This window comes from Camelina sativa, chromosome 3 (genome assembly GCF_000633955.1).
Source record: "Camelina sativa cultivar DH55 chromosome 3, Cs, whole genome shotgun sequence".
Lineage (NCBI taxonomy): Eukaryota > Viridiplantae > Streptophyta > Magnoliopsida > Brassicales > Brassicaceae > Camelina > Camelina sativa.
In genome coordinates this window covers 236,075-258,885 of record NC_025687.1, presented here as the reverse complement: position 1 = coordinate 258,885, position 22,811 = coordinate 236,075, and the positions used below count along the sequence as shown (strand labels likewise).

Here is a 22,811-nt window from a genome sequence, read left to right as displayed (position 1 = left end):
AAACTGTGTAATCCCCGATACAAACACCATGCATTCATCATATATGAATGTAACAGTTTTTATGGGTTCGTACCATGCATTCATCATATATAAATGTAACAGTTTTTATGGGTTCGTAATTTTACTGCTATACGCAGACATACGAGCTTGAGAAATACCGGTATGCACGCAATTACTATGGTTTATATAGATTTTTAATTCCAAGCAGATAACAATAGTTTAATCTTTGTCAAAAAAAAAAAAAACAATAGTTTAATCACATAACATACACTTTAAAGATAGAAAGTAGAAACTAACAAAAAAAAAAAGTGAGGCAGTGGGTAATCCACTGTTGACGAGTTTCTTTCTAGCAAAAAGACCGTAAAAATAAAAATAGTAAGAATGTTTTCTCTCAACTTTGGTTGGCTATCTATCGTACCAAACTAAGAAAAGCTTTGGAGTGGATTGATATAAAAAAGATGGTAGCATCCAGAAAAGGGCACATTAGCAAAATGTTGGTGAGTGCAAAAGAGGACCAATGCAGATGGGCTAATTGTAGATGGGCTAAATTAATCTTGGTTAAGCCAACGACCCGAGATACCCAGAAGCCGGAACCCATATGTTACGCTTGGTCTTATTTAAACCGGAACAGAAATTAGAAAAGCTTTAAATTAATTTTGAAAATTTCTCAAATTAAACCAGACATATACAGTACTTCCCATTAACGATTAAACCAGATAAATCATCTCAAATAACCGAGAACGAAGAAAAAGACAAATCCATTTGAAGAAACAACATTATATGACCAGAGATCTCAAATATTACCAAAAGCTCAATCGATACAAAAAGTACAAACCAAGAGAAAGCAACAGTGAACTTAAAAAGAAACAAAATCAGCTTCTGGTCTTGAAAGGAATGGCTCTGATGACAAGTTGGTGGTAAAGAGCTGCAAGAGCTGCTCCAATGAATGGTCCAACCCAGAAGATCCACTGCAAACCCAACCAACCAACAAAGAACCAAAATAAATATAAAAAGACAGATCAATATGTTCGCATTGTATTATGTAATGGGATGTGAGGGAGACACTCACGTGGTCGTCCCAAGAGTGGTCCTTGTTGTAGATGATTGCAGCTCCAAGACTCCTAGCTGGGTTGATCCCAGTTCCGGTGATTGGAATCGTCGCCAAGTGAACCAAAAACACTGCGAATCCTATTGGTAGTGGAGCCAAAATCTGCAAACCCCAAATCAATAAGATTACCAAATCTTTCTTTCTCAAAACATCAATCAAATTAAGATTTTGGGTAGGAACTCGAAAGTTACCGGAACGTGGGAGTCACGCGCGCTTCTCTTGGCGTCAGTGGCGGAGAAGACGGTGTAGACAAGGACGAAGGTTCCGATGATCTCGGCGCCGAGGCCAGATCCCTTGGTGTAACCGTGAGCGACGGTGTTGGCTCCGCCGCCGAAGGTCTGGTAAGGATTAGGCTGGAAGCCTTTGACAACTCCAGCGCCGCAGATGGCTCCGAGACATTGCATCACGATGTAGAAGACAGCTCTCGTCAACGACAGTTTACGAGCTAAGAACAGACCGAACGTCACCGCTGGGTTTATGTGCCCACCTGAAATAGTCACACAAAATTTGAATCATCAACAACTCTCTCAATTCGAAAAACAGAGCTACTACTACTAGCCACTAGGTCTAAATTGCATGCATCAAAAGAGAAGACCAATTATATTGAGTAGTATTAGATAACTAGAAAGAAGGGTATGAATGGGTTTTTTTTACCGGAGATTCCAGCGGTACAGTAGACGAGGGCAAAGATCATGCCACCGAAAGCCCAAGCGATGCCTTGGATCCCAACAGAGGCACACATGTTTGGAGCTCTCTTCACTCCCATCACTGTCAACACCGTAATGTAAAGAAACAGGAAAGTGGCTATGAACTCGGCTATCCCGGCTCTGTAGAAGGACCAAGAACTCAGCTCGCCTGGCTCGAACAGTGGCGCTGGAGGTGGCTCCTTGTAGTCTTTGTCCGTCTGAGCCGACGTCCCTATGGGTTGCCTCTCTGGGAACTTGTTCGCTCCCACTCGAACATCCTCTTCTTTCCCTTCCATCTCTCTCTCTCTCTCTCTATAAACGTTAAACGTTTGTTAGCTTCTTTGTCTTTGTGCAATGAGTATAGTGAGTGGCTCACAAGGAGAAAGAGTGGTTTTATAGAGAAGATAGAGAGAGGTAGTAGAGAAAAAAGCAAAGCCTAATAACGTCGTCTCGAAAATAGTGAGAAAGAAGAGGGAATCAATAATGGATAACGATGATCTTTGTTAATAATACTAACTAATACTACTATTGTAATACTAAAAACTTGATTGAAGGTTTCTTTTTTAATCATGTAACAAACCCACGCTAATAATTTTCTTGGCTACTAGTATTATTACACTCTGAAGCTTCAATACATAGCCATGTTTGAGCTTCTTTATTTCTGTATTAATTAAAATTATAAATATAGTCAGCTTAATTTGTCTTTTTGTTCCTAGCAAAATACAGTAGTTTTTGTTTTTCTTTTTTAACTAGCATAGAATATTTTTATCTGTACAATTAGTTATCTCTACCAAATAAACAAATATGGTAATGGGTGTTTTTTTCTTATATAATGAGCTATACGATTATGATCCTTACCGTACGTAAATTGTAATTATGAATCAAAATCCTATTCTAAAGACGATAAATAGTAAGTAATCATGGAGATTGGTTCTATGAGTTGTCTTATCTCTTGACGTTTTGCCAACAAAGCTAAAAGGGTCTCTGTTGGTTATAGGTGGCACATGCCTAAAGGACGAGGCTCAACAGTTAAAAACTGTGCAACTTAATGATGTAATTCTTTTTTTTCTTTTGCCGAAACACTGTAAAAAAAGATTCACTTTTTGACTAGCGGACGAATTAAAAAATATTACTATTTCCGACCGTTGGAGAAAAAGAAAAAGGAGAAGAAGTGTGTGGAAAGCGACCTGCTTTATTGTGAAAAAGTTACATACTAGCATATTGTGCCCGGGCCTATAATATTATTTTTATAAAGGTTATTATTACCTTGTTGTAGTATTTGACTAGTGTGACAATATAGTATGATTGTCAATTTTGAGGTTTTTTATTTAAAGTCGAATGCAAACCAAACAGTATATTATTATAAATTGGGAGATTAGTTTCAAATTTTGCGGGGCATTAAACAGCTCAATATTTGCTTTTTTTTTCTGTGATCACATGTTCGTTTCCCTACTTGCTTACTTTTTTCTTCTCAATCCATTCAACCAACCAAAACAAATAAATTTGCTAGACTTATGTTATCCATTCAGAACAAGTAATCATGATTATATGATTCATGTAGTAGTAGTAAAATGCGGGATGGGATTCCATGTCTGAAAAAACAATATTCTCAAATTTCGATTTGTGTGTGTGGATTAATATGTTATTATTTCTAACCGAAACAATACAATCATTTACAAGAGATCGTATATAGGGGTGTATTCAAACCATAATTCTGGAGAATTTGATGGGAATTAGGAAATTTAGAATTTTGATAGATTTTAGGGAAGTTCATATGATTTTTCTGTAAAATTCTTTCAAATCCTATCTAAAACCATGAGATTTGGATTTCTGTATTTTTAACTAAACAAATCCTTTCAAATGTTCTAGAACTTTTAAAATTATTAAAATTCATGATTAAATAACATATGATTTGTAAATTTCACACAAATCACTATTTAATCACTTAAAATGTGTATAACTCTATTGTGGATAATATTTTTTTAACTACTGAAAGGAAACAAATTATCCGAACCTAAACAATGATTAATAGACAAAAATAATCCGAACGTGAACTAGCTACGATTAAGAAAAACACCTTTAGACTTTAGTGGTGATATGGCTATGACGTTGCCGTTTTCTCGAAAAAGCAACCACACATCACCAAGTCGTTCAGCTGCCCAACCAGGATTACGACACGTGACAGAAGCAGCAAATATGTGCTGGGCTTTCATCTTCTATTGGGGCGTCCCCGACCAAAACCCTTAATTTATATGACATGATATAAGGCGTGGACCGTATAAAAGAAATGCTTATGAACTTTTTGATTAGGTTGATGTATTTTTAGATTTTTTTTTTTTTACTGAATTTGTGTGTTTGTGTTAGCTGTATTCGTGGTTGGTACATGCAATCAAAAAAATATTTTGCAACGAAGCAGATCTGTTTATTGCTGCTGCTACATGTGGAAAGATATTTGAAAAAGATACGAATTAGTTTGCAAAATCAATTAGTGTAATTGTTTTATATTCTTTCTACACACAACTGGAGACAAGCTTCTGCCATGGGCTCTATGTAAAGGGGCCTATAAATCGTCCAGCACCATAAAAACAAGTCTCTTTACTAAGGTTGTGTCGTGTGCTCACACAATAGAAAGTGGGCCTTAATATAGGCCCATTATGACTGGAGCGTGAGATCGTCTTCCTCCCGTAGAGTCCCGACAAAAGAGCTGGGATGAGTCAATAGATGAGTCGGAATTGTAAGGAAGAGTAGGGTTGGTAGGTGAGTGTCGCCATTGAAGGGGAGAGCAGCCCGACTTTGCATTGAATGATACTTAATCTTTGCCCTCATTTATGATCTCTATCCCAACCGCTTTCTTCTCTCCACCAATTTCAAGATCTGGTCCTCCTCGTTCACCGGAGAAACGTAATGGATAAGAAAGAGTGCAAACAAGAAGCAGCAGCAGCTGAGAATGACAACAATGGTCCGTTGATCGAAGATGAGATCGAAAGGAGCAAAGTCGGGATCATGAGAGCTCTTTGCGACCGACAAGATCCCGCAACTAAGGTCTCTTTTCGATTTCCTGTCAAGAAAAAGTCAACTAGCTCTTTGATATCTAGTCTTTTGATTTTGATAGCGCTCTTTAACGATATGTCTTGTCTGAATTTGCTCAGGAGGTGGATGATCTGATGATAAGGCGGTTTCTGAGGGCGCGTGACCTCGACATTGAAAAGGCTTCAACGCTGTTTCTCAAGTACCTGACTTGGAAGAGAAGCATGCTCCCAAAAGGACACATACCTGAATCTGAGATTGCGAATGATCTCTCGCACAAGAAGGTGTGTATGCAGGGTCATGACAAGTTGGGTCGACCTATCGTTGTTGCCATTGGGAACAGACACAACCCTTCCAAAGGTAACCCTGAGGAGTTCAAGCGTTTTGTTGTCTACACTCTCGAGAAGATATGCGCTAGGTGAATAACATACAAACATCATCCATTAATTGATTGGTCAGTTGTAAGTTAGTAGGGGATTTATGCTAACGATGCACTTTTTGTTTGTTAATATGTTCATGTTAGAATGCCGAGAGGTAAAGAGAAATTCGTAACCGTTGGAGATCTACAAGGATGGGGATATTCTAATTGTGACATCCGCGGCTGCCTTGCTGCTCTTTCCACTTTGCAGGTACAATTTTATAACTTCCACTTTTGCCTATCATATTTTTTTTGAAACAAGCATAAGTATTGTTTTTAGCATATATCATAAATATTGCTAATAATCCACTTAACTCCAAAAAAAGAAGAAGAAGAGAATACTACAATTAATTTGGCTTCTAACCAAGAAAATTTAGATATGTTATTTACTAGGTTTAGGAGTTGGTGATCAGATTAAAGGTCTTTTTGTTATTTACTAGGTAATTTAAGGTCATTTTGTTATTTTTGAGTTGGTGATCAGATTAAAGGTCTTTTTTGTTATTTACTAGGTAATTTAAGGTCATTTTGTTATTTTTGAGTAGGTGATCTGGTTAAAAGTCTTTTTTTTTTGTTATTTTGGTCCTTTTTGGCCGCACTCGGCTCTTTCTTTTAACTTTATACTCTTTTATGGATTTTTTTTGTTCTTTGTTTTTTTAAAAGAAATTTCATGATTGTAATCGGGACCATTTTAGCAAAATATCGTTATTGCCTTCAAGGTTCGGACAATGATGAATATACTATGGAAGGTAGATAATAATTTTCACAAAATTGAAAATTAATAAAACCTTCTGGTTCCAGGATTGTTACCCAGAGAGACTAGGGAAACTCTATATAGTTCATGCCCCTTACATATTCATGACTGCATGGAAGGTCATTTACCCCTTTATCGACGCCAACACCAAGAAAAAGGTAACAAAATTAACCTCTTACCGTTTAGACTTTGGTTGGGAGAGATTTATTTTGTTATTCTGTTGTTGATTTTTTCCCTGACAGATTGTTTTCGTGGAGAACAAGAAACTCACTCCAACTCTGCTTGAAGACATAGACGAAAACCAACTCCCCGACATCTACGGAGGCAAATTGCCACTTGTTCCTATTCAGGAGACCTAATTATATAGGTTACCACCACGGCCCACCTCTATAAATCCCAATTTATTACCATTCTTTTTCATTTGAATGAAATGAAAAAATATATACATATTGAGAGTTGCCTAATGCCAACATTATATTTACCGTCCAAAAGCTAAAGATATAAAATATCGTAAACAAACTTTAAATTTCAATGTAATTTCATATTTGATCTACTTTAAACCTCAGTGGATCTTATTGTGATATTACATCCATTTAGCCATTTACTATGGCAACTATAAAATATCAGTATACATGCTTTTGCTCTTTCCTGCCAATCTAACCGATTTACTTTTACTAACTTATAAAGGCTGGGACATGAATCACATATAACACGTTGAGATAATAATCCATAAAACAAAGTAACTTTTTCACTCTTACAAGAAAAGAAAAAAGTAAGAAAAATCACTCATGGATCCACATGCTTGGGCGATGAACAAGCAAAGAAGCTCCATGATCTTTGGATTTGGCTTTGGTCTCTCTGAGATAAGCCCTAGTGATCTCCACGCTTAGATCAGGGTTCCTCTGCACAAATGTCTCGTATTTCATGGGAACAACCACTTCTTCCATATGTTTTACAATATGATTGATCGCAGCTTCTTTCAAGAGCGTATCACAAGGAATACTGGCGAGCTCTAAGGTGTCTAGGACGTTCCTGGAGCTGAGGGATGCAACGAAATGGTTTCTGCAAACCTCTTGAAGGTATGAAATGTCGTATTTATCGGCAGCCAAATAGAGGGCTCTGTATTGATTGTATGGAGCTTTTAAGTTTCCGCAGTAGAGGAACTCGAGAAGAGATTTGAGTTCGTCGTGAGTCAAATCCGGGAGGGTGATGGATTCCTCGGAGGAGGTTTTGCATTCGTCAGAATCTAACATGTTTCTGAAGACCTTTGATCTTGCCGCCTACAGGAAGAAAACAGATACATACATATCTAAGGGATGTTGTTACTTGATCCAAGCATAAATCAGTCAATGCAAGTAAATGGATAGTAAAACATTTGTCAAATTGCCCAAAAAACTGCAAATGAGCTTTCACAAAACTTACTTTGAAATATGGTAAACAAAAACTAATGAAGGAACTCTCAACAATCAAACACTGAGATCCACCAGGAATTAGAGAATAGATGATCTGACTGCTAAACCAAATTTAGCATGTGTTTAAGTATAAGTGTCTTGAGACTAGCTAGAATAGCAGCTTTGGGCAGAAATACGAAACCAAAAGGTATATCAATAGTTGGAACCTCAGTGTGAATTTGAGTGCAGAGATGTGAGAAAAAAGGGAAAAAAACAGAAACGGCTTTGTGAGTAGGTATGGGTGAGCCTTGCTGACCAGGCTTAACAAGAACATCAGTGTGGATTTGGTCCTTGAATGTGACAACAAGACCACCGAGGAAAGCTGCCTTATCCGCTGCTTCTTCTGCCATTGCCTTTTTTAATTCAGCCTGTCACCAAGATAAATATTACAAAAGTATTACAACAATTCGTGGAGACAAGACAAAAATTGAATACCAAGATCAAAACTTAACATGCATGGATTGTGTCTATTGCAATTCCAAAAAAGTTACAGATTTTAATCTACAAATCGTAAGAGTTTGGAGAGAGGACTAATCCAAGGCAAGCATCGTCTTTCAAACCTTAAGAAGTTAAAGTTACTTTCCGCAATTTCACAACTCAAAAATACAAAAATTCAAATCAAGCCGGTGAAAACCCCTATTACTTACTCTCCGACCAAAAATAACAAAAAAAAAGTAGCAGCGGCGGCGATTCCAGTTTCCAAGGGATTCACAGAACAACAGATTAAGGAACGAGAATGATGATCTTACTGAGAGTAGCGAGAGATCTTCTTCACTCAAAGGGTCGTTTTAGGTATAAGAAGTACTCTGAACTCTCCCTTCAGTATGATGATCGGACCAGAGCAGATACTCCTTTTTACTTTTAAAAGTGTACTCTTTTTCTTTTAAAAGTGTCCAAAAAAAAAAGAAACCTTGGACCTGAAGTCACGTTCTAATTTTTTTTTTTTCAGTATTTTGGATTTTGTCTACATGATTACAAGGCCAAGTTCACATTATTCTGTCTGTCACAACATATACCCCTTAGACTGTTTAAAAAACCTTTGTAAATGTATCCCTGAGCAATTGGTTAGTGACTTCAGGTCCAAGGTTGCCTACGTGAATTGTATGGTCAGGACGACCTCGAGCCCAGTTGAGCTCAAACTTGTGTTCACCTCCCGACTTTTTAGCACCTTCCAAATAACTCTCAGCTACAAAATAGTCTCAACTGAATTAATTGAAGGTAGAGTTCCTATGGACATAGTGTGTAAATCTCTAGAAAAAGTATTGGAAGAAAAAAGTTGATTTGTTCGTCAAGTGTTAGGAAAATTCCTCTATTTACATACACTAATGATGCAAGTAATCATTCATTATGGTTAACTTTGATTGTTGTTAACTTTTATGGACTTGACCAAAAAAAGCACATGCTCAAGTCAACTGACAGAAAAACAAAGTCAACGTTAAAATTGGGACTCACCATTACCAATAAAGACATGGGAACAATATACTTAACCACTAGACTAGAGAACTTTATAAATACTACTAATACAGTATAATATAATCTATTGGATATGTATATTTTATAAAAAGAAAATATGATCAAAGAACCCCAATCTATCTATTAGAAAACCGTATGAAAGTAATTAAAGAAAGGTTAAAACGAGTTCAAGGCACATGTTATGGGCTCTCCTGGTTGCTCAGTTGTGTAGAAAGCGTACACAGACATATATATATATATATATATATATATAGACCTAACAAAGGGGTGTGTGTATTAACAATAAAAAACCATCTGCTTTTAATCTGTTCTCATCTGTCTGATACATAAGTTGTTGTTTAGGACGACAATTGAGGTTGCAGCCTAACGTGAGGGCATGGCCTCTCTGGTTCCCCTGTTGTCCATAGCGTCTTCAGCTCACCTCTCTTGTGACCCAACACGAACAAAGTTCCTGACAGATATTTCCCCCCAACCATTTTTAGTTTCAAACACTTTTCAAAATAGCTGCTTTTTTGGTTCCAAAACATCTCAGTTTTTTGGGTGCTTACCAAGTATGAATGGCACAATGTAAAGCAAAGCCGGTTGCCCATGTCCGTCCATCAAGTTTAGAGCTATGTATGTTATGAGAAGACCTATGATGATTGTCAAGAATAATAGTATTAGAAAAACCCTTTAGTACATATTCTGGATTTTCTTCTTCGTCTCTTCCCTATTGAAGGGATACCATACCTAGACCATAAGCAGACATTGTCCCAAGGAAATACCCTGACTTAAGCCTCTTGTTCGCCAACCAGTCGTATCTGCAGAATGGAGCACGGTTTAATCAGATTTGACATTAGACCGTAGGGATACTGTAGGGATGTGACTGGATCAGATCAACTAAAAACACATCCCTACAGTATCTATTATTATTCTAAACAAGATCTTGTCTCCACGTGTCTACCTATTGCACTCTTGCCCTGATCTCTTTGAGTGCATTTGATTCATTCACACTCACCTATTTACTAGACTTTGTAATGCATTATGTCATGAGGCCCATACCCTACTTATGGTGCAACAATAGCAACTCTTGAGCATATTCATGATATTTCTATCTACAAGTTCTTCAAAAAAAAACGCAAAACCACATTAAAGTATTAAACGGGCAAAAAACATTACATGAACGTTAAACTGAACCAGAATGTTAGGTGATATTTTTTCATTAAATATCTGTCTGAAATGATGCACAAATGCGGATATAGAGGTATATCAAGCAAGACCCCAATCATGTTTCTGATAAACCCATATCGCATTTTGATGTTTTTTCCTAAGCACCTCTGTTGGTTTGTTGTCCTGATATACATCGATATCCGCATTTGCGAATCATTTCAAGCTATTGTATGCGTCTAATGATACAGTTCAGTTGAGATCTTAATATAGTAATAAGACGAAAGAGCGCAAGGGAATTGTAATAGTACAAACCTCAGTGCAAAAGTTACAAGCAGTCCTGGTAATATTATATCACCAAATCCAATGATGCTGTAGCCACCCCAGGGATCAAACATACGTGGGATCTTTAGTAGCATAGGGATTCCATCCTCTCCGCTTCTGTCACCACGGGCTACCTATAGGTGGGAAAATGGGAAAGGACGTTCTCGAAAATATCAGTGTGGAGCAGACAGAAAAGTATGAATGAAAATGGTTTTCTAAAGCAAAAAAGGAAAATGCAAGAGGAACTTACCACAATCATCACGCTTTCACGGAACCACCATTTCGAAACAAAAACCCAGAAGATGTCATACATGAAGGCACAGCTGAGAAGAACAAACCCAACCTGTTAACATTAAAGTTCAATGAGTCATCATAACTAATGCTGTTATTAAAGATTGTTCTTTCTATACATTGGCAGGAAGGATTGTGTCCATCTACCGGCAGCAAGCAAGTTTTCAGTCTTCAATTCAGTGTTTCAGATTGTTGAATTTTCAACATTTTAAAGCTTAATTATTAGGTGCCAACTTCGTAAGCACATAGTCATAATTTACACACTGGAAAAGTGATGTTCAAACACAAAGCTGGTACTAGATGGCTACAGGTGTTGTCAACATGTGAGATTTGGTGCCGTCACTAGGAAATGGCTATTACCTTAAGATTTGGTACGCGGACAATTTGAAGAACTGTGATTATCAGTGAGATTCCCTGTCAGCAAGACAAGCAAAATTAAGCTGTTACCTTCTGTTATCTGTTAGACTAGGGTATGTGTATGGTAGTCTTGTATGGAATTTAAACAGTAGGTGGCATAGAAAAACATGGATTCAAACACAAAGAGTATTGTCGTGCTTACAAGTATATCTTGCCCTATCCAAGCAAAAGAGTATTGTCGTTTTACTGCCCAAATTACAGCAAATGTTATGCAAAAGGGACAAACAGCCAGTGTCAAGTATGAGACAGCGCCCAGGAAAGGAACTTTGACATATGATTCTCCAAAGCGGCGGAAACATCTGAAACTATAGTATTTTCAACGTCAGTATCAGATATCTTTTTATTCTTCTTTAACTTCTAAAGAGTGAAGAAGCATGCACATATGAAACTTTTTCTACAAACATTGCAGAGTTAAAGAACAAATATTCAAGTGAATAGTCCTATCATTTCATAGTCAACTAAAAAAACAATTCATGGTTTCTCTCTGATTCTTTATTACATGGCAAAACAAGCCCTAAAATCCAGACAATGCAGAACGTAGGAAGTTTGAAAAGAGATCAACCCACGAGAATAAATAATGAACCACTATTTGCGGTTAGGAGTGTTTCTTATAGTATTCAACTCATTAGGGGATGTCGTACATCTTAATATTTCCTGCTCTTTTCAAAGCAAAAGGAGGTGAAAACATGCTCCTGACGGCGAAATGTTAACGAGAAGAAGAATAAACATACCATGAGAGTAAAGCGACCAAACAGGTTTGCAGCCCCTATTAGTACCAACGAAACTTTCAATATCAGTAACAGGATGATTTAGTTAGGTATTTCTATGATTTCAATTGGTCACGAGATAAACGTTCTGACCTCTACGCCACCTATGCAAAATAGTACCACCAACACTTCTATAAACCAGAATGACATAAGCTTGTAGAGCATGATCAGGAAACAAGAAGCAACCACTACAAACAAAATTGCTGATATCACGGTGACCTCAACAACACCTCTAGAGCTGGTGGTTGATAACTGCAAAAGTTCATCTGATCCGTCCTGCAGTTTAAGATCAATAACAAATGACTTGAGGGCACTTTTCTTTGGCTGTCAAAGGTTCGAACATGATGGATGTCCACAATATACAGTTGTACGAAATTCTGAGCCAGCAAGCACCTTTAACAGCTTGTCTTGCTCAATAGCTTCTTCCCTGACGGTCCAGGCAGACCAATAAGAAGCACATAAAATGGTACCTACAGCCATAAGCCATAGAAAGACTTCAGCCACATCAACTGCTGGACGTTTCGGCGAGTAGAGCTGCAGAGTAACTGAACAAATATAGTCAACACCAACATACAGAAAAAGAGAGAGCAGAGAGATGCCAAAATACAAGATGAAACCTCTGCTGAACTACAATTAGATTAATACAAAGAATTACCTGTGTTGTTACTTTGGACTATGTTCTCCAGACTTCTACCAGCATCAACAGGTAACATAACAACAGGAATAGTTATATCTAAAACATTTTCGCCCTTCTCGCAGACCATCTTGAAAAGATCTGCAAAACAACAATCAACCTTGCCAAAGTCAAGAAGATAACTAGAATTTTGTTTGTTTGGGAAATAAATACTATCACCTGTTCACACCCTATGTGTGTAAAAGTAAAACTACAAGAATAGGAATAATTTTTAACAGACAAAAGGCTTGAGTGAAGTTACCTGTACTGTTATTTATAATAAGGATGGCCGAGGCACCAGCTGCTTCAGCTATCTTAGTTTTGGTGGTAAAACTGCATTTACCACGGTGAACAAGAATGACCTCTCCTGTAAGCTACGAAAAGAAAATGAAACTGGAATTACACACACAGGTGAAACAAGAAGAAAGACGAGTAGTACATAATGACAAGACGAAAAGTAAATAAAAAAAAATGGCAACCTTATTTTTGGGGGTGCTGCAGCAATCAGGAGGGTCAGCAATAGCAAGTTTGATGAGGGTAGCATGTTTCTCCTTAGATTCCAAGGTTGGGCCAAACCTAGCACCTACACCAACATACTCCATGTATTCCGTCCCATTCACTCGAGTTGGGACTTTCACCTGTCCATGGAAATTGCGTTGGAGTTAAGTAGGAAGGCTCCATAGGCTAAAATGCAAAAAGGTAAAGAGTTCTAGATCTATATCCAAATTTCTTGACACACCGAAAGATATCTTTAGCAAGAAGCTTGCAACATTGGTTAAGACTAAAAAAAAACAATGGTTAAGGTAAAGCTCTCATGGGTATAGAGTTACTCTCGGTGTTCTGACTTCTGAATGACATCAAATCTCAAATCCAAAAGTTGACTCTAAAGAAAGCGTCTGTAAAACTCCCCCAAAATTTCACTGTATGCAGCTGGCAATAACAGATATAGGAACAGGAGGACACCGAGATTACATAAAGAATGAAAGCAATCGACACAGAGACTTAAAAAATTTCATTAACAATACAAAAAAAAAACCTAAAGTAATTCGAAATACAAGAAAGTCACCAAGAGATAGATAGATAGATAAGTTCAAAGGGGACAGATCAAAGTGAAGTGAATGGAATGATCCTCTTTTACCAGTACGAAATTGTTGTTGCAACCAGGTCTCTGCGGGAGGGAATCGTCGTGGTGAACTATATCTCCAGCAGAAACCAAACTAGCACTGTACAGCAACAACCCGAAAACAAACGAGAAACAGCTCAGAGTTTTCCATAAGATCATAATTGGCTACACAGAATCGTAAAAGGAGGAAGAAGCTGAAGATGAAGATGAAGACGAAGAAGAGAAGTAAAAGAAGAAGATAAAAAAAAAAGATTTAGAGAGGAAAAAGATAGATAGAGAAAATAAAAAAAATGGAGGAAGGTACAAGGAACAAGAGAAAGAGAGATGAGAGAGAGAGAGAGAGAGAGAGAGAGAGAGAGGGAAAAATAAACTCTCGTGGGAGAGAGAGAGAGAGAGAGATGTGAAAAGGTGGGTGTCGTTTTAGACACAAGTAAAGCTTAAAACGCTGGTTTTGACTTTTTTTTTGGGGTGCGACTCTCTCGTCCTTTGGCGCGTGGGACGCGTGTTTAATGTATTGGTATGTTTATGGATTTTTATTATTTTGGGTACCTTTATTATAATATTATATATTATTTTGTATTTAGCAATGGGTCGAACTCTGTCCGTACGATTTTTATTTTTCTTTCTTTTAGTGTTTAAAAAATCAACAAGTGTTATCTGCTGATAGTGATTATTAGAACGGAACTAGCGTGCCGAACAAAAACATGTGGAGTAATTAATGCAAATGACACAAAACTAACATCAACCCCTTATCGTACTTATCACCTTTTTTCTTTTCTTTTTTTTTTTTGTGAAAATTTTGTCTTAACACTTTATTTTTTCCAGCGTTCTATGATTTTTTTTGATTAAATATATATAATTCACTTATTGTCAGTTAGTGAAGAACTGACTATATATGTGATACCTATCTCACACACAAGACAAATTTTCAGATAATAAAATTTTATAGACATATATGGGACGGTTGCAGTAGGTCTCATACATATATATATATATATATATATATATGCCATCAAACTATTAAAAAGTATTTGATGATGCCATGTTGATATATGTTATGATTGCCGATGATTTCAGGTTGACAATAATGTTAATATACATTATATAAAAAAAGTGGGTCTAATTTGATTAACATCGTTACATTAACCAAAATAAAAATACCGGTTATCAAAATAATGCATCTGCACAGTAAACTGGCATGTGCGTGGAACATCTATAGACAACCTGCGCGTGGAACATGCATGCGATTTGTACTTCAAATCGACCGATCACCGGCTACCCCTAATTTAAAATTAATTTAATTGTAATTATTTTGAGTTATTAAACTTTTAAAAATTGAATCCGTATGAACCGTACCGACAAGACGGCATGTTACAGTAGTAAAAAAACCATTAGATAATCTCTCAGAATCTAATGTGGTCGACCTCATACTATGATCAAACTGTCTTGACCAATCATAGTCTCCCACGATGAAAAGTATCCCCTTTTGGTCATTTTGTCCACGCGTCGCGCTTTTGCTCTGATTATCACGTGCGCAAAACTCGTGGGCCCTTTGTTGGGCCATCTTTGGTAGCACAGGCCCGTAGAAAGGGACGTGTGTTAATTAAGACAACGCCCAAAAATAACACTACAGGGCGTTTTCCAAAAGTGTTGACGGCAGACAGGTTTCTCGAGACAGAGCAAAACAGCAAGCATTTTATGAATGGGTTTTGCACCTAAATAAAACAGACAGTTATGATGTATGAACTTCCCACTCCACTCACAGCAAATGACGATAATTTTTTTTTAGTAGACAAAAACAATATTACTCGAGATTCAAAAACACAAAGCAGAGATTCAATTCTCAAGAGTTTCGTTGGAGCCACTCTTGAATGGCGGAACGAAGGGCGTGGTTAGGGACTAGGTTGTTGTGGGCAAGCCTAAGGTTCGTCATTGGTGATGTCTCATGACCATTGTCTAGCCATTCTCTCAAGGATTCATCTTCATAGGTGAAGCCATCGGCCGCAACACGAGGCTCTCGCATTACTTCCTGTAACAAACCAAAACGAGGAGCATTAGCTTCCACACATAAAATCAAACTCAAAATTGTCTAAAAATCTATCAGAGATTAAACCAAACCCAGCCAAGTGTATACTTAGATCAGTTCTACACATATTGAAGAGCAATAATGCAGATGATAACAGAAATAACAGACATGTTGGGCTTTTCAGGGCTATCCGTTTGTCTGGGATTCAGTTTCTGTTAAAATGCTCCAGTATGAACAATGAACTACATGGGTCCTGGTCGACGTACCTGTGAGATAGGACAGATGAAATATGCGGGAGGCTGGCGTGTAACGGATTCCTCAACAGAGAATCCAGAAGGAATTCCATGGCGACGCGTGTAACTCTGAAGAAGCAATAGAATCTCCGAGCAGACTGAGCTGGCTGCGTCTTTCTCAGCCGCGACCTTGCTGAGTTCTTCCTCTGTTCCTTTTCTACGTCTTGCTTCTTCTTCATATAACCTCATGAAGTTTTGTCCTACAGAGCAAGCTTCTTCCTTCTCCTTCTTCACTTTCTCTACCTCCTCTCTTCTTCTCTTTCCCATCTCCTCTGTTTCTTTCCTCTGCCTCACCTGTCAAAAACACTTTTTTAATATGATGATTAATTAACGTCTAGATCCTAAAAATTAAATCTAAGATCGATCACCTCGTCTTCATATAGCTGCATCAAGTTCTTGCTTATCAAGCACGCTTCTTCCTTCTCCTTCTTTATCTTCTCGAGCTCTTCCTCTTGTCTCTTTATAGATTCCTCCATCTCTTTCCTCTGTCTCAGCTGCTCATTGTACAGCTGCATACCTAATTTGTAAAAACATTCAGCGAAAATCTCTAATTGTCTGAAAGAAAACATTCAATTCTGTTTCTGACAGTACCGTCCTGAACAATGACTCGCACTTCTTCAATCTCCTTCTTAGTTTTCTCGTGTTCTTCTTTCTCTTTTCCCAACATATCTTCAGCTTCAACTCTGCGTCTCAGTTCCTCATTGTATAGCTTCCTTCCATTCAGAATGATGATAAGTGCATCGTCCCTCTCTTGCTTAGTCTTCTCCACCATTTTCCTCTGTTTTGCTAAGGCGTCTTTACTTTCTTTCCGTAGCCTCACCTCTTCATTGTACATGGCCTCGTACTCTCTTGCCTATAAAGTAAAGGTAAGCAAGTCTAAGCAAAAAAACATTTTCAATGTCTGAGATTATGGATTTGTGCAAGGATTTTTACACTTCGAATGGCCTCAACTGCAGTATTTTCAGCTTTAAACCGCCTGACACATTCTTCGTACGCTTCTCTTTTCGATTCCTCAACTTCCATAAGTGCTTGCTTAAGCTGTCTATACAGTTGATCATTCCTGTCGCTTTCCTGCAACATAACATGGAGCTTTCAGTCACTTAGTGATAGACACAGAAAAAACACAAGATATATTGGGTTTACGTCTTTTGCATAGGTCATTTGTTTATATATCTGAATTAACAATACCAACAGTGTATAGACCGTACAGATTGATCTTCTGATGCAGTTGACTCTAACATGTCTCTGTCTCTCCTTGTGTCAATGTAAGCTACAATTGCAGAGACCAATTCTGCAGAGCATTTCGGTGAAGCAGAGGAATAACGTTTCGGTTTCAATTGTCCAGCTTCGGCTTCTGTTTCATCCACATGGTCTTCAAGATTGGCTTCCCTGAGTATTTAATATATAGAGACAATCAGGTAAGTTCCTCAAAGACAAGCCACAAGAACATATTAGTAAAGAGAGTTTTCAAAACTCTCACTTTGTGTAGATGAGATGTCCATCACACATAAACATAACCTCGCATGAGCTAGGCGCGTGTTGGTAGACATACTTTGCTTTTCTGGATTTGAGTTCGAACATCTTCCTGCCATTTTCAGCAAGTCAATACGAGCGAACGTTTTGGTGAGATTTAAAGTTTTCGCAGATTTCCTAAACGTACTCTGTATAATGATGATCTGATGCAGCTCCCATGACGAGCTTCTTGATTTTGCTCTCATGGATGAGTTCTAATATCCCTTGCTTCACATCGTTCATCTCTATACATGATATGTAAATATCGTCCTCATTCACCTGCGATCATAATGAATCCAACATCGGGTATCAATTTTTGCATAACAATCATCCTAAATAGAAATCAAGAAACAGGGGAAGCACAACCATCCATCTCAAAGCAAGAACTAACATAATTTAACAATATAAGAGTGCAACAGATCAATACCCCTTCTTGTTGACAAAGATCAAAATAATCATGTAATGTCTCGTACATGATAGCCTCCAATTCTTCAAGTTTGCGAGCTAACATATCAAAAGCAACACAAATCATCTGAATCATTTTTCTAGCCTTTAAACAAACATTAACAATCGGCAATCAATCTTTAGTCTATTGAGGCTTCAAATAATGACGATTACCAGCAGGAGAAGCAGTTTTTGGCTGATAAACATGGAGAATGCAGACTTTCTTGGCGCCAAAGTTTTTTAAAGCCCAAAGCAGAGTTGATCTGCTCTCCCTCACATCATTCTTCACTGCAACATGAACAACATCACTGCCCATGGCCATGAGTTCCGCCATTGATGATGTCCTTTCTTTCGTCTTTGTATTCTATCTTTGTTTCCTCTAAGAAAATGAAAACAGAGAAACAAAGAAGAATCTAACAGAAAGAAACCAACAGTGGTTAGTGGTGACCCTCAATGTTCTTTTTGTTGACCGTTTCAGGTTTTGTAAAGTGGACACAGTAAAGTCAACGGGTGGCAATCAAAACAGAAGTCAGTGCATAAAAATACTAAAACAAGAAACGGCACTACAAGATTTTTCCCACTGAATAAAGGAATTTTTATCAAATTTTTCATAACACATTCAATGAATCACACAACACAATCAGCATCATATATATCCTAAGACGAATCATAGAAATATGGGTGCCGTTGCAACCAGTCTCTAATGGCTGAACGAAGAACAAGATTCGGGGTGAGATTGTCATTCTCGAGCAGAAGGTTTGTCATCGGTGATTTTTCACCTCCGTGACGGAGCCACCTTTTGAATTCCTCTGCTTCATAGGTGTGACCATCGGCTGCAACATGAGGATTATGCATAATCTCCTACATAAACGAGCAATGGCAATGAATAAACACTAGACAGCAAACCAGCAATTATTAAATGGAAGACTAGTTTTAAACAACATGTATGGTTTAGTGTAAGAGTAAGCTTAGAACACTAATATTTTGAGATATTGGGCAGAAGCCAAGTCAATATCTGAATAACGGATATGCTTTCTAGATGGAGCCATGGAGGGTTTGAGTACTGACCTTTGAAATGGGACATAGGAAACATTGGGGAGGCTCGTCGGAAAGAGACCACTGCAACGGGGATGATAGTGAATGTGATGATGAGATGGCCTTATCCAGGTTTAGATGTATCAAAAGCTCTTCACATGTTTTTATAGCTTCGTCTCGCTCTTTCTGGATCAATTCTAACAGACGACAATCAGTATAATGCTGTTCTTCGTGTTCCTTTTGGACCCTTTTCATATCTTCAATTTCTGCTTTCGCTCTGTTTAGTTCCACCTCCGCTTCTCTCCTGCGAATTACTTCTTCACTGTACAGTTTCTGAGTGACACCAAAGGAACTTGAGAGAGTTTCCTCCCTTTCACACCTCATCTTATCGCGTTGCTCCTTTTCTCTCTTTAGTTCCTCAATTTCTAATCTCCGTCTCTGCTCCTCGTAGTACATCGTCTCAACCCCACTAGCCTGTTTAAAAGAACCAATACAATTGAACAATTGAGAATCGCCTACACTGGAAGATATAAAACACCAGCACAAGAATCTAGCATGATAAACTTGAAATTAAACTCGGGGTTAAGACACGTGGCGCAGGAAATATACAAACTTGAGCTAACAAGGAGACGTGTTGGATCCTAGAATTTTTCAGTTCTCACAATTCCATTTCTTTATATCTTCTCCAATGCTTTCAAGAGGTTTTACGCAATTTGCAAACTCATAAAATGCTATATGCTGACCAAAGAGTGGGATTTACGTACTGATCGTTCTTCAGATGACGATAGGGGATGTGGCTCACTGACACGTTCAGCTCTTCCTGCTGCCTCATATGGTATCAGAGCAGAATCAAGGCTATGAAGGCTGCTTGAGGATTCAGAGTAGGAGTATGATGAACCCGCAAGTTCAAACCGTCCCTCCCTAATAAACAAAGGAAAAATTCAATAAACCTTACAATTTATTTCAAAACATGTAGAAGTAAAATCCTCAATCTCACCTCGTTTGGATGTTGTTGCCATTACATACGAGCCATATTTTACAGCAATCAGGTGCGTGTCGAATCACATACTCAGCTATTGTAGATGTGATATGAGCCATGCCCCTGCATCATCAAAGAAAGATACGTAATTAGAGTAAACATCTACGTATTATTCACACTGCGTTGTTCTGGAGACGCAGAACAATTCTGAAGATATACGTACTCGGAGTAATGGGAATCAGCAGTTGCTCCCAGGATAAGCTTTTTGATATTGTTTTGACAGATAAGTTCCACAATCCATTCCCCCACATTATTTGCTGAAAGATATGACATATCCACATCTTGTTCAATAACCTGCAATATTTAGACAATTCTATAATATTCCAGATGAATACATTGTAAACTTCCTCTCAACTCTTATAGATTCTAATGGAAATTGTTGTTGTAAGAAAAATGAATGAACCACGCGAATATGTATTCAGATTCAACTTGTTTCCTTATAGTGACAGGCTACTGTATTAATCAGTTGGGAGCACTCACTCCTTCATCTATGCAGATATCATGGTACTTGAGAAGGCTCTCACTTATACTTGCTTGTTCCGACTCCTGGATTGCATCGATCTCACTTTGTTCAAGCCCAGTTGCTGGAATGCACAAACAACGAAACAAAAGAAGAAACAAGATTAGGAAAAGAAAAGAAGGAAAACTCACATAGCATGTATAAGTTCATTCAAGAACGTAAGATTGATCTTCCTCAATAACCAGGAAAATCATCGAGTGGCTTTGTTGTATATAATCATCGCAAACACATAAAACACAAATACAAATCTGCAACCGTTTTATATCCGAAACCTTACTTCCTATGAACACGAATGTTAAGAAACATAAGAATCTTTTGAGTCACCAAATGAAAAAAAAAGAAAAGAAACAGAAGAATGATAAGGAAACACGAATTTGAATCCGCTGTTGCATCATTTGATCAACACATAATCATCAGATGCTTGATAAGTAGTGTAACCAAACCAGAGGAATATAATAACAAATAATATGACATGTTCGAGTACTAACCAAAATTTCTTGGCACGAAATGATAATAGAAAAAGGAGAATTGAACATAGGAGGAGGTATACATGAAGGGGTCATGGAAATCAGCTGGTGAACGTGATGAAGGTGGAGCTTCTTGACACGGAGAGTCCTCAAAGCCCATAGCAAAGTGGATCTACTTTCAACAACGTCTTGGCTGACTGCAACATAAACGGGATCGTCATTCAAAGCCTTTGCCATGGTTGATTCTCTCTCTCAAACTTTAATTTTCTCTACATTGATTGATTTGATTACGCAGGCAGAGGACAAATTCTATCTTTTCCAAAACAAAGAGGATAATACAAACAAACGAAAACTATCTTTTTGTTATTTATAAATATTACAGAGACATCATGAGTGTGTATATGTATTGGTCCTCCCATTTACCAACTAATTACGAAGATGTTTCCGACCATTTTCTTATTAGTAAATTAGACTTAGCATATTTCGTAGTAATGTATTTGTTTATGAGAGAAAGAAAGATAAGATCTAAAGAGTCAAAGAGATTAACATCAGAGCGAGCCATTGCTCTCACAAAATCACACAATATTTAAATGCAACTTTTAAAGCTAGTATCCGTGACTATCTCTTTAGATGTATTGTCTACACTAACTAGTACTACTACATTCGCAAGGCAAGACCATTTCTTACCATAAAGAGACAAATTTCCAACAATTATTTTTTAAGAAATAAATTAAAAGGATAAAATCATAAAAGACATTCTCGATTATAGTATTAATTATAGATGTCAACTCAGAGAAGATTGAAATATATCAATATCTTTATAAGATAAGAATCCGAAATCGAAGGCAAGATAAATTTAGGGTTAGTGACGAGGAAAGGTTTGACGAAGTAAAGGAGAAAATTAGAAAAAGAAAAAAAAAAAAAAAAAGGAGAAATGTGTAGAGAGCTTTGGCTTGCTACTAGTGAGAAATATGATTTGTTACCTCTGTTTATAAATCCAAACTTTATGACCGACGAGGCGACGACCAGTTAAAAATTAGATTAGCCTGACGAAGAAGAAGTCGAGAACAATGGAAAAAGCAGAAAGAAAAAGAAAAAAAACAAAATTTGTTTAATGTTTGGTGATAATCGTGGAGTTAACGACGATTCAGGTTACTACACGTCACGGAGCTTTTAGAGTGAACACGGTCAGATCTTCTTCTTCTTCGCCTCGGGGTCAATTTATGTAGTGTGCTTGCTGAATGAATAAACGGCCCCATATGAAGGCCCACATAAGCCTATAGATAGATTGGGGTAAGTTAGTTCAATCGCGGGGATTTCTCTCGCGCGGATAATGCTGATCAGTTTTCTTTTCGCTATTCGCTCGCTCTCATAGTCTGACTCTCCTCAGTCAAAAAAAACTGTTTGATAATCTCTCTCTCGAATCGCCCCTCTTCACGGATCCTAAGACGAATTTTAATTTCAACAATTAATGCCCTATAGTATATACGATCATCATCTGGCTGGCTTAAGCTTTAATGTCGCTACTTCCAGTTCAAGGTAACAATCTCTATAGCTACTGTCCAATTTTGCTTGCGTTATCGGTTGTGTTTTATTGTGTTTTTCCTTATAAGGCGGACGAAATTGTCTTTAGTAGTTAAAAAAAAAAACAAAAAGAAATACATAGATTTGATGCATAGAGAATCGTTATTTTAGAGACTCCATGAATGTAACAACATATACACTAAGATTAAGATTAAAGATTATTTTCAGTTTCACAAACAACATAATCTCGACTTGTTAAATTTCTGATATAGATAAAGATAATGGTTTTTAATCAC

At 37.5% G+C, this 22,811-nt stretch overlaps 5 protein-coding genes across 7 annotated transcripts; 1 reads left to right on the top strand and 4 right to left on the bottom strand.

Annotated features, from left to right (window-relative positions):
* On the bottom strand, positions 673-2,257 carry LOC104758809 (aquaporin PIP1-3). Its single transcript, XM_010481761.2, has 4 exons — positions 1,763-2,257; positions 1,300-1,595; positions 1,070-1,210; positions 673-968 (listed from the first exon to the last, which is right to left on the bottom strand). Exons 1-4 carry the CDS (start codon positions 2,088-2,090, stop codon positions 873-875), a joined length of 861 nt encoding a protein of 286 aa, XP_010480063.1. The 5' UTR covers positions 2,091-2,257; the 3' UTR covers positions 673-872.
* Positions 4,620-6,634, top strand: LOC104758800 (random slug protein 5-like). Its single transcript, XM_010481749.2, has 5 exons — positions 4,620-4,836; positions 4,944-5,239; positions 5,345-5,450; positions 6,038-6,148; positions 6,233-6,634. The coding sequence occupies exons 1-5, from the start codon at positions 4,699-4,701 to the stop codon at positions 6,347-6,349; spliced, it is 768 nt and encodes a 255-aa protein (XP_010480051.1). The 5' UTR covers positions 4,620-4,698; the 3' UTR covers positions 6,350-6,634.
* Positions 9,036-13,931, bottom strand: LOC104758774 (signal peptide peptidase-like 4). The gene is made up of 14 exons (XM_010481720.1): positions 13,671-13,931; positions 13,012-13,170; positions 12,795-12,906; positions 12,515-12,634; positions 12,253-12,404; positions 11,953-12,135; positions 11,824-11,858; positions 11,235-11,397; positions 11,036-11,089; positions 10,635-10,727; positions 10,376-10,518; positions 9,644-9,714; positions 9,463-9,546; positions 9,036-9,365 (listed from the first exon to the last, which is right to left on the bottom strand). The coding sequence occupies exons 1-14, from the start codon at positions 13,812-13,814 to the stop codon at positions 9,253-9,255; spliced, it is 1,626 nt and encodes a 541-aa protein (XP_010480022.1). The 5' UTR covers positions 13,815-13,931; the 3' UTR covers positions 9,036-9,252.
* LOC104758742 (putative U-box domain-containing protein 55) lies at positions 15,333-18,378 on the bottom strand. Its single transcript, XM_010481672.1, has 10 exons — positions 18,105-18,378; positions 17,914-17,990; positions 17,635-17,765; positions 17,455-17,559; positions 17,183-17,363; positions 16,908-17,045; positions 16,566-16,827; positions 16,343-16,491; positions 15,948-16,268; positions 15,333-15,684 (listed from the first exon to the last, which is right to left on the bottom strand). Exons 1-10 carry the CDS (start codon positions 18,262-18,264, stop codon positions 15,499-15,501), a joined length of 1,710 nt encoding a protein of 569 aa, XP_010479974.1. The 5' UTR covers positions 18,265-18,378; the 3' UTR covers positions 15,333-15,498.
* LOC104758750 (U-box domain-containing protein 56-like) lies at positions 18,446-22,535 on the bottom strand. Of its 3 annotated transcripts, XM_010481700.2 has the most exons (8): positions 21,975-22,535; positions 21,013-21,188; positions 20,485-20,588; positions 20,168-20,298; positions 19,963-20,067; positions 19,730-19,886; positions 18,999-19,439; positions 18,446-18,791 (listed from the first exon to the last, which is right to left on the bottom strand). In XM_010481700.2, exons 2-8 carry the CDS (start codon positions 21,149-21,151, stop codon positions 18,588-18,590), a joined length of 1,281 nt encoding a protein of 426 aa, XP_010480002.1. In that variant the 5' UTR covers positions 21,152-21,188; positions 21,975-22,535; the 3' UTR covers positions 18,446-18,587. The 3 variants fall into 3 exon arrangements, with proteins under 3 accessions (XP_010480002.1, XP_010479985.1, XP_010479992.1); XM_010481683.2 differs by lacking the exon at positions 21,975-22,535 and having other exon boundaries at positions 21,075-21,506; XM_010481690.1 differs by lacking the exon at positions 21,975-22,535 and having other exon boundaries at positions 21,013-21,241.

Coding starts and splice junctions, on each gene's coding strand:
- LOC104758809 (XM_010481761.2), bottom strand. CDS start 2,090: ATGGAAGGGAAAGAAGAGGATGTTCGAGTGGGAGCGAACAAGTTCCCA. Junction 1,596..1,762: donor CTGTACCGCTGGAATCTCCG/GTAAAAAAAACC, acceptor TGACTATTTCAG/GTGGGCACATAAACCCAGCG. Junction 969..1,069: donor ACCACTCTTGGGACGACCAC/GTGAGTGTCTCC, acceptor TTGGGTTTGCAG/TGGATCTTCTGGGTTGGACC.
- LOC104758800 (XM_010481749.2), top strand. CDS start 4,699: ATGGATAAGAAAGAGTGCAAACAAGAAGCAGCAGCAGCTGAGAATGAC. Junction 4,837..4,943: donor GACAAGATCCCGCAACTAAG/GTCTCTTTTCGA, acceptor GAATTTGCTCAG/GAGGTGGATGATCTGATGAT. Junction 6,149..6,232: donor ACGCCAACACCAAGAAAAAG/GTAACAAAATTA, acceptor TTTCCCTGACAG/ATTGTTTTCGTGGAGAACAA.
- LOC104758774 (XM_010481720.1), bottom strand. CDS start 13,814: ATGATCTTATGGAAAACTCTGAGCTGTTTCTCGTTTGTTTTCGGGTTG. Junction 12,405..12,514: donor AGTCCAAAGTAACAACACAG/GTAATTCTTTGT, acceptor ATATTTGTTCAG/TTACTCTGCAGCTCTACTCG. Junction 12,136..12,252: donor AGCAAGACAAGCTGTTAAAG/GTGCTTGCTGGC, acceptor CTTAAACTGCAG/GACGGATCAGATGAACTTTT.
- LOC104758742 (XM_010481672.1), bottom strand. CDS start 18,264: ATGGCGGAACTCATGGCCATGGGCAGTGATGTTGTTCATGTTGCAGTG. Junction 17,766..17,913: donor ATCTTTGTCAACAAGAAGGG/GTATTGATCTGT, acceptor TTATGATCGCAG/GTGAATGAGGACGATATTTA. Junction 17,046..17,182: donor CTGCATCAGAAGATCAATCT/GTACGGTCTATA, acceptor GTTATGTTGCAG/GAAAGCGACAGGAATGATCA.
- LOC104758750 (XM_010481683.2), bottom strand. CDS start 21,228: ATGGCAAAGGCTTTGAATGACGATCCCGTTTATGTTGCAGTCAGCCAA. Junction 20,299..20,484: donor ATATCTGCATAGATGAAGGA/GTGAGTGCTCCC, acceptor TAAATATTGCAG/GTTATTGAACAAGATGTGGA. Junction 19,440..19,729: donor CGTCATCTGAAGAACGATCA/GTACGTAAATCC, acceptor TCTTTTAAACAG/GCTAGTGGGGTTGAGACGAT.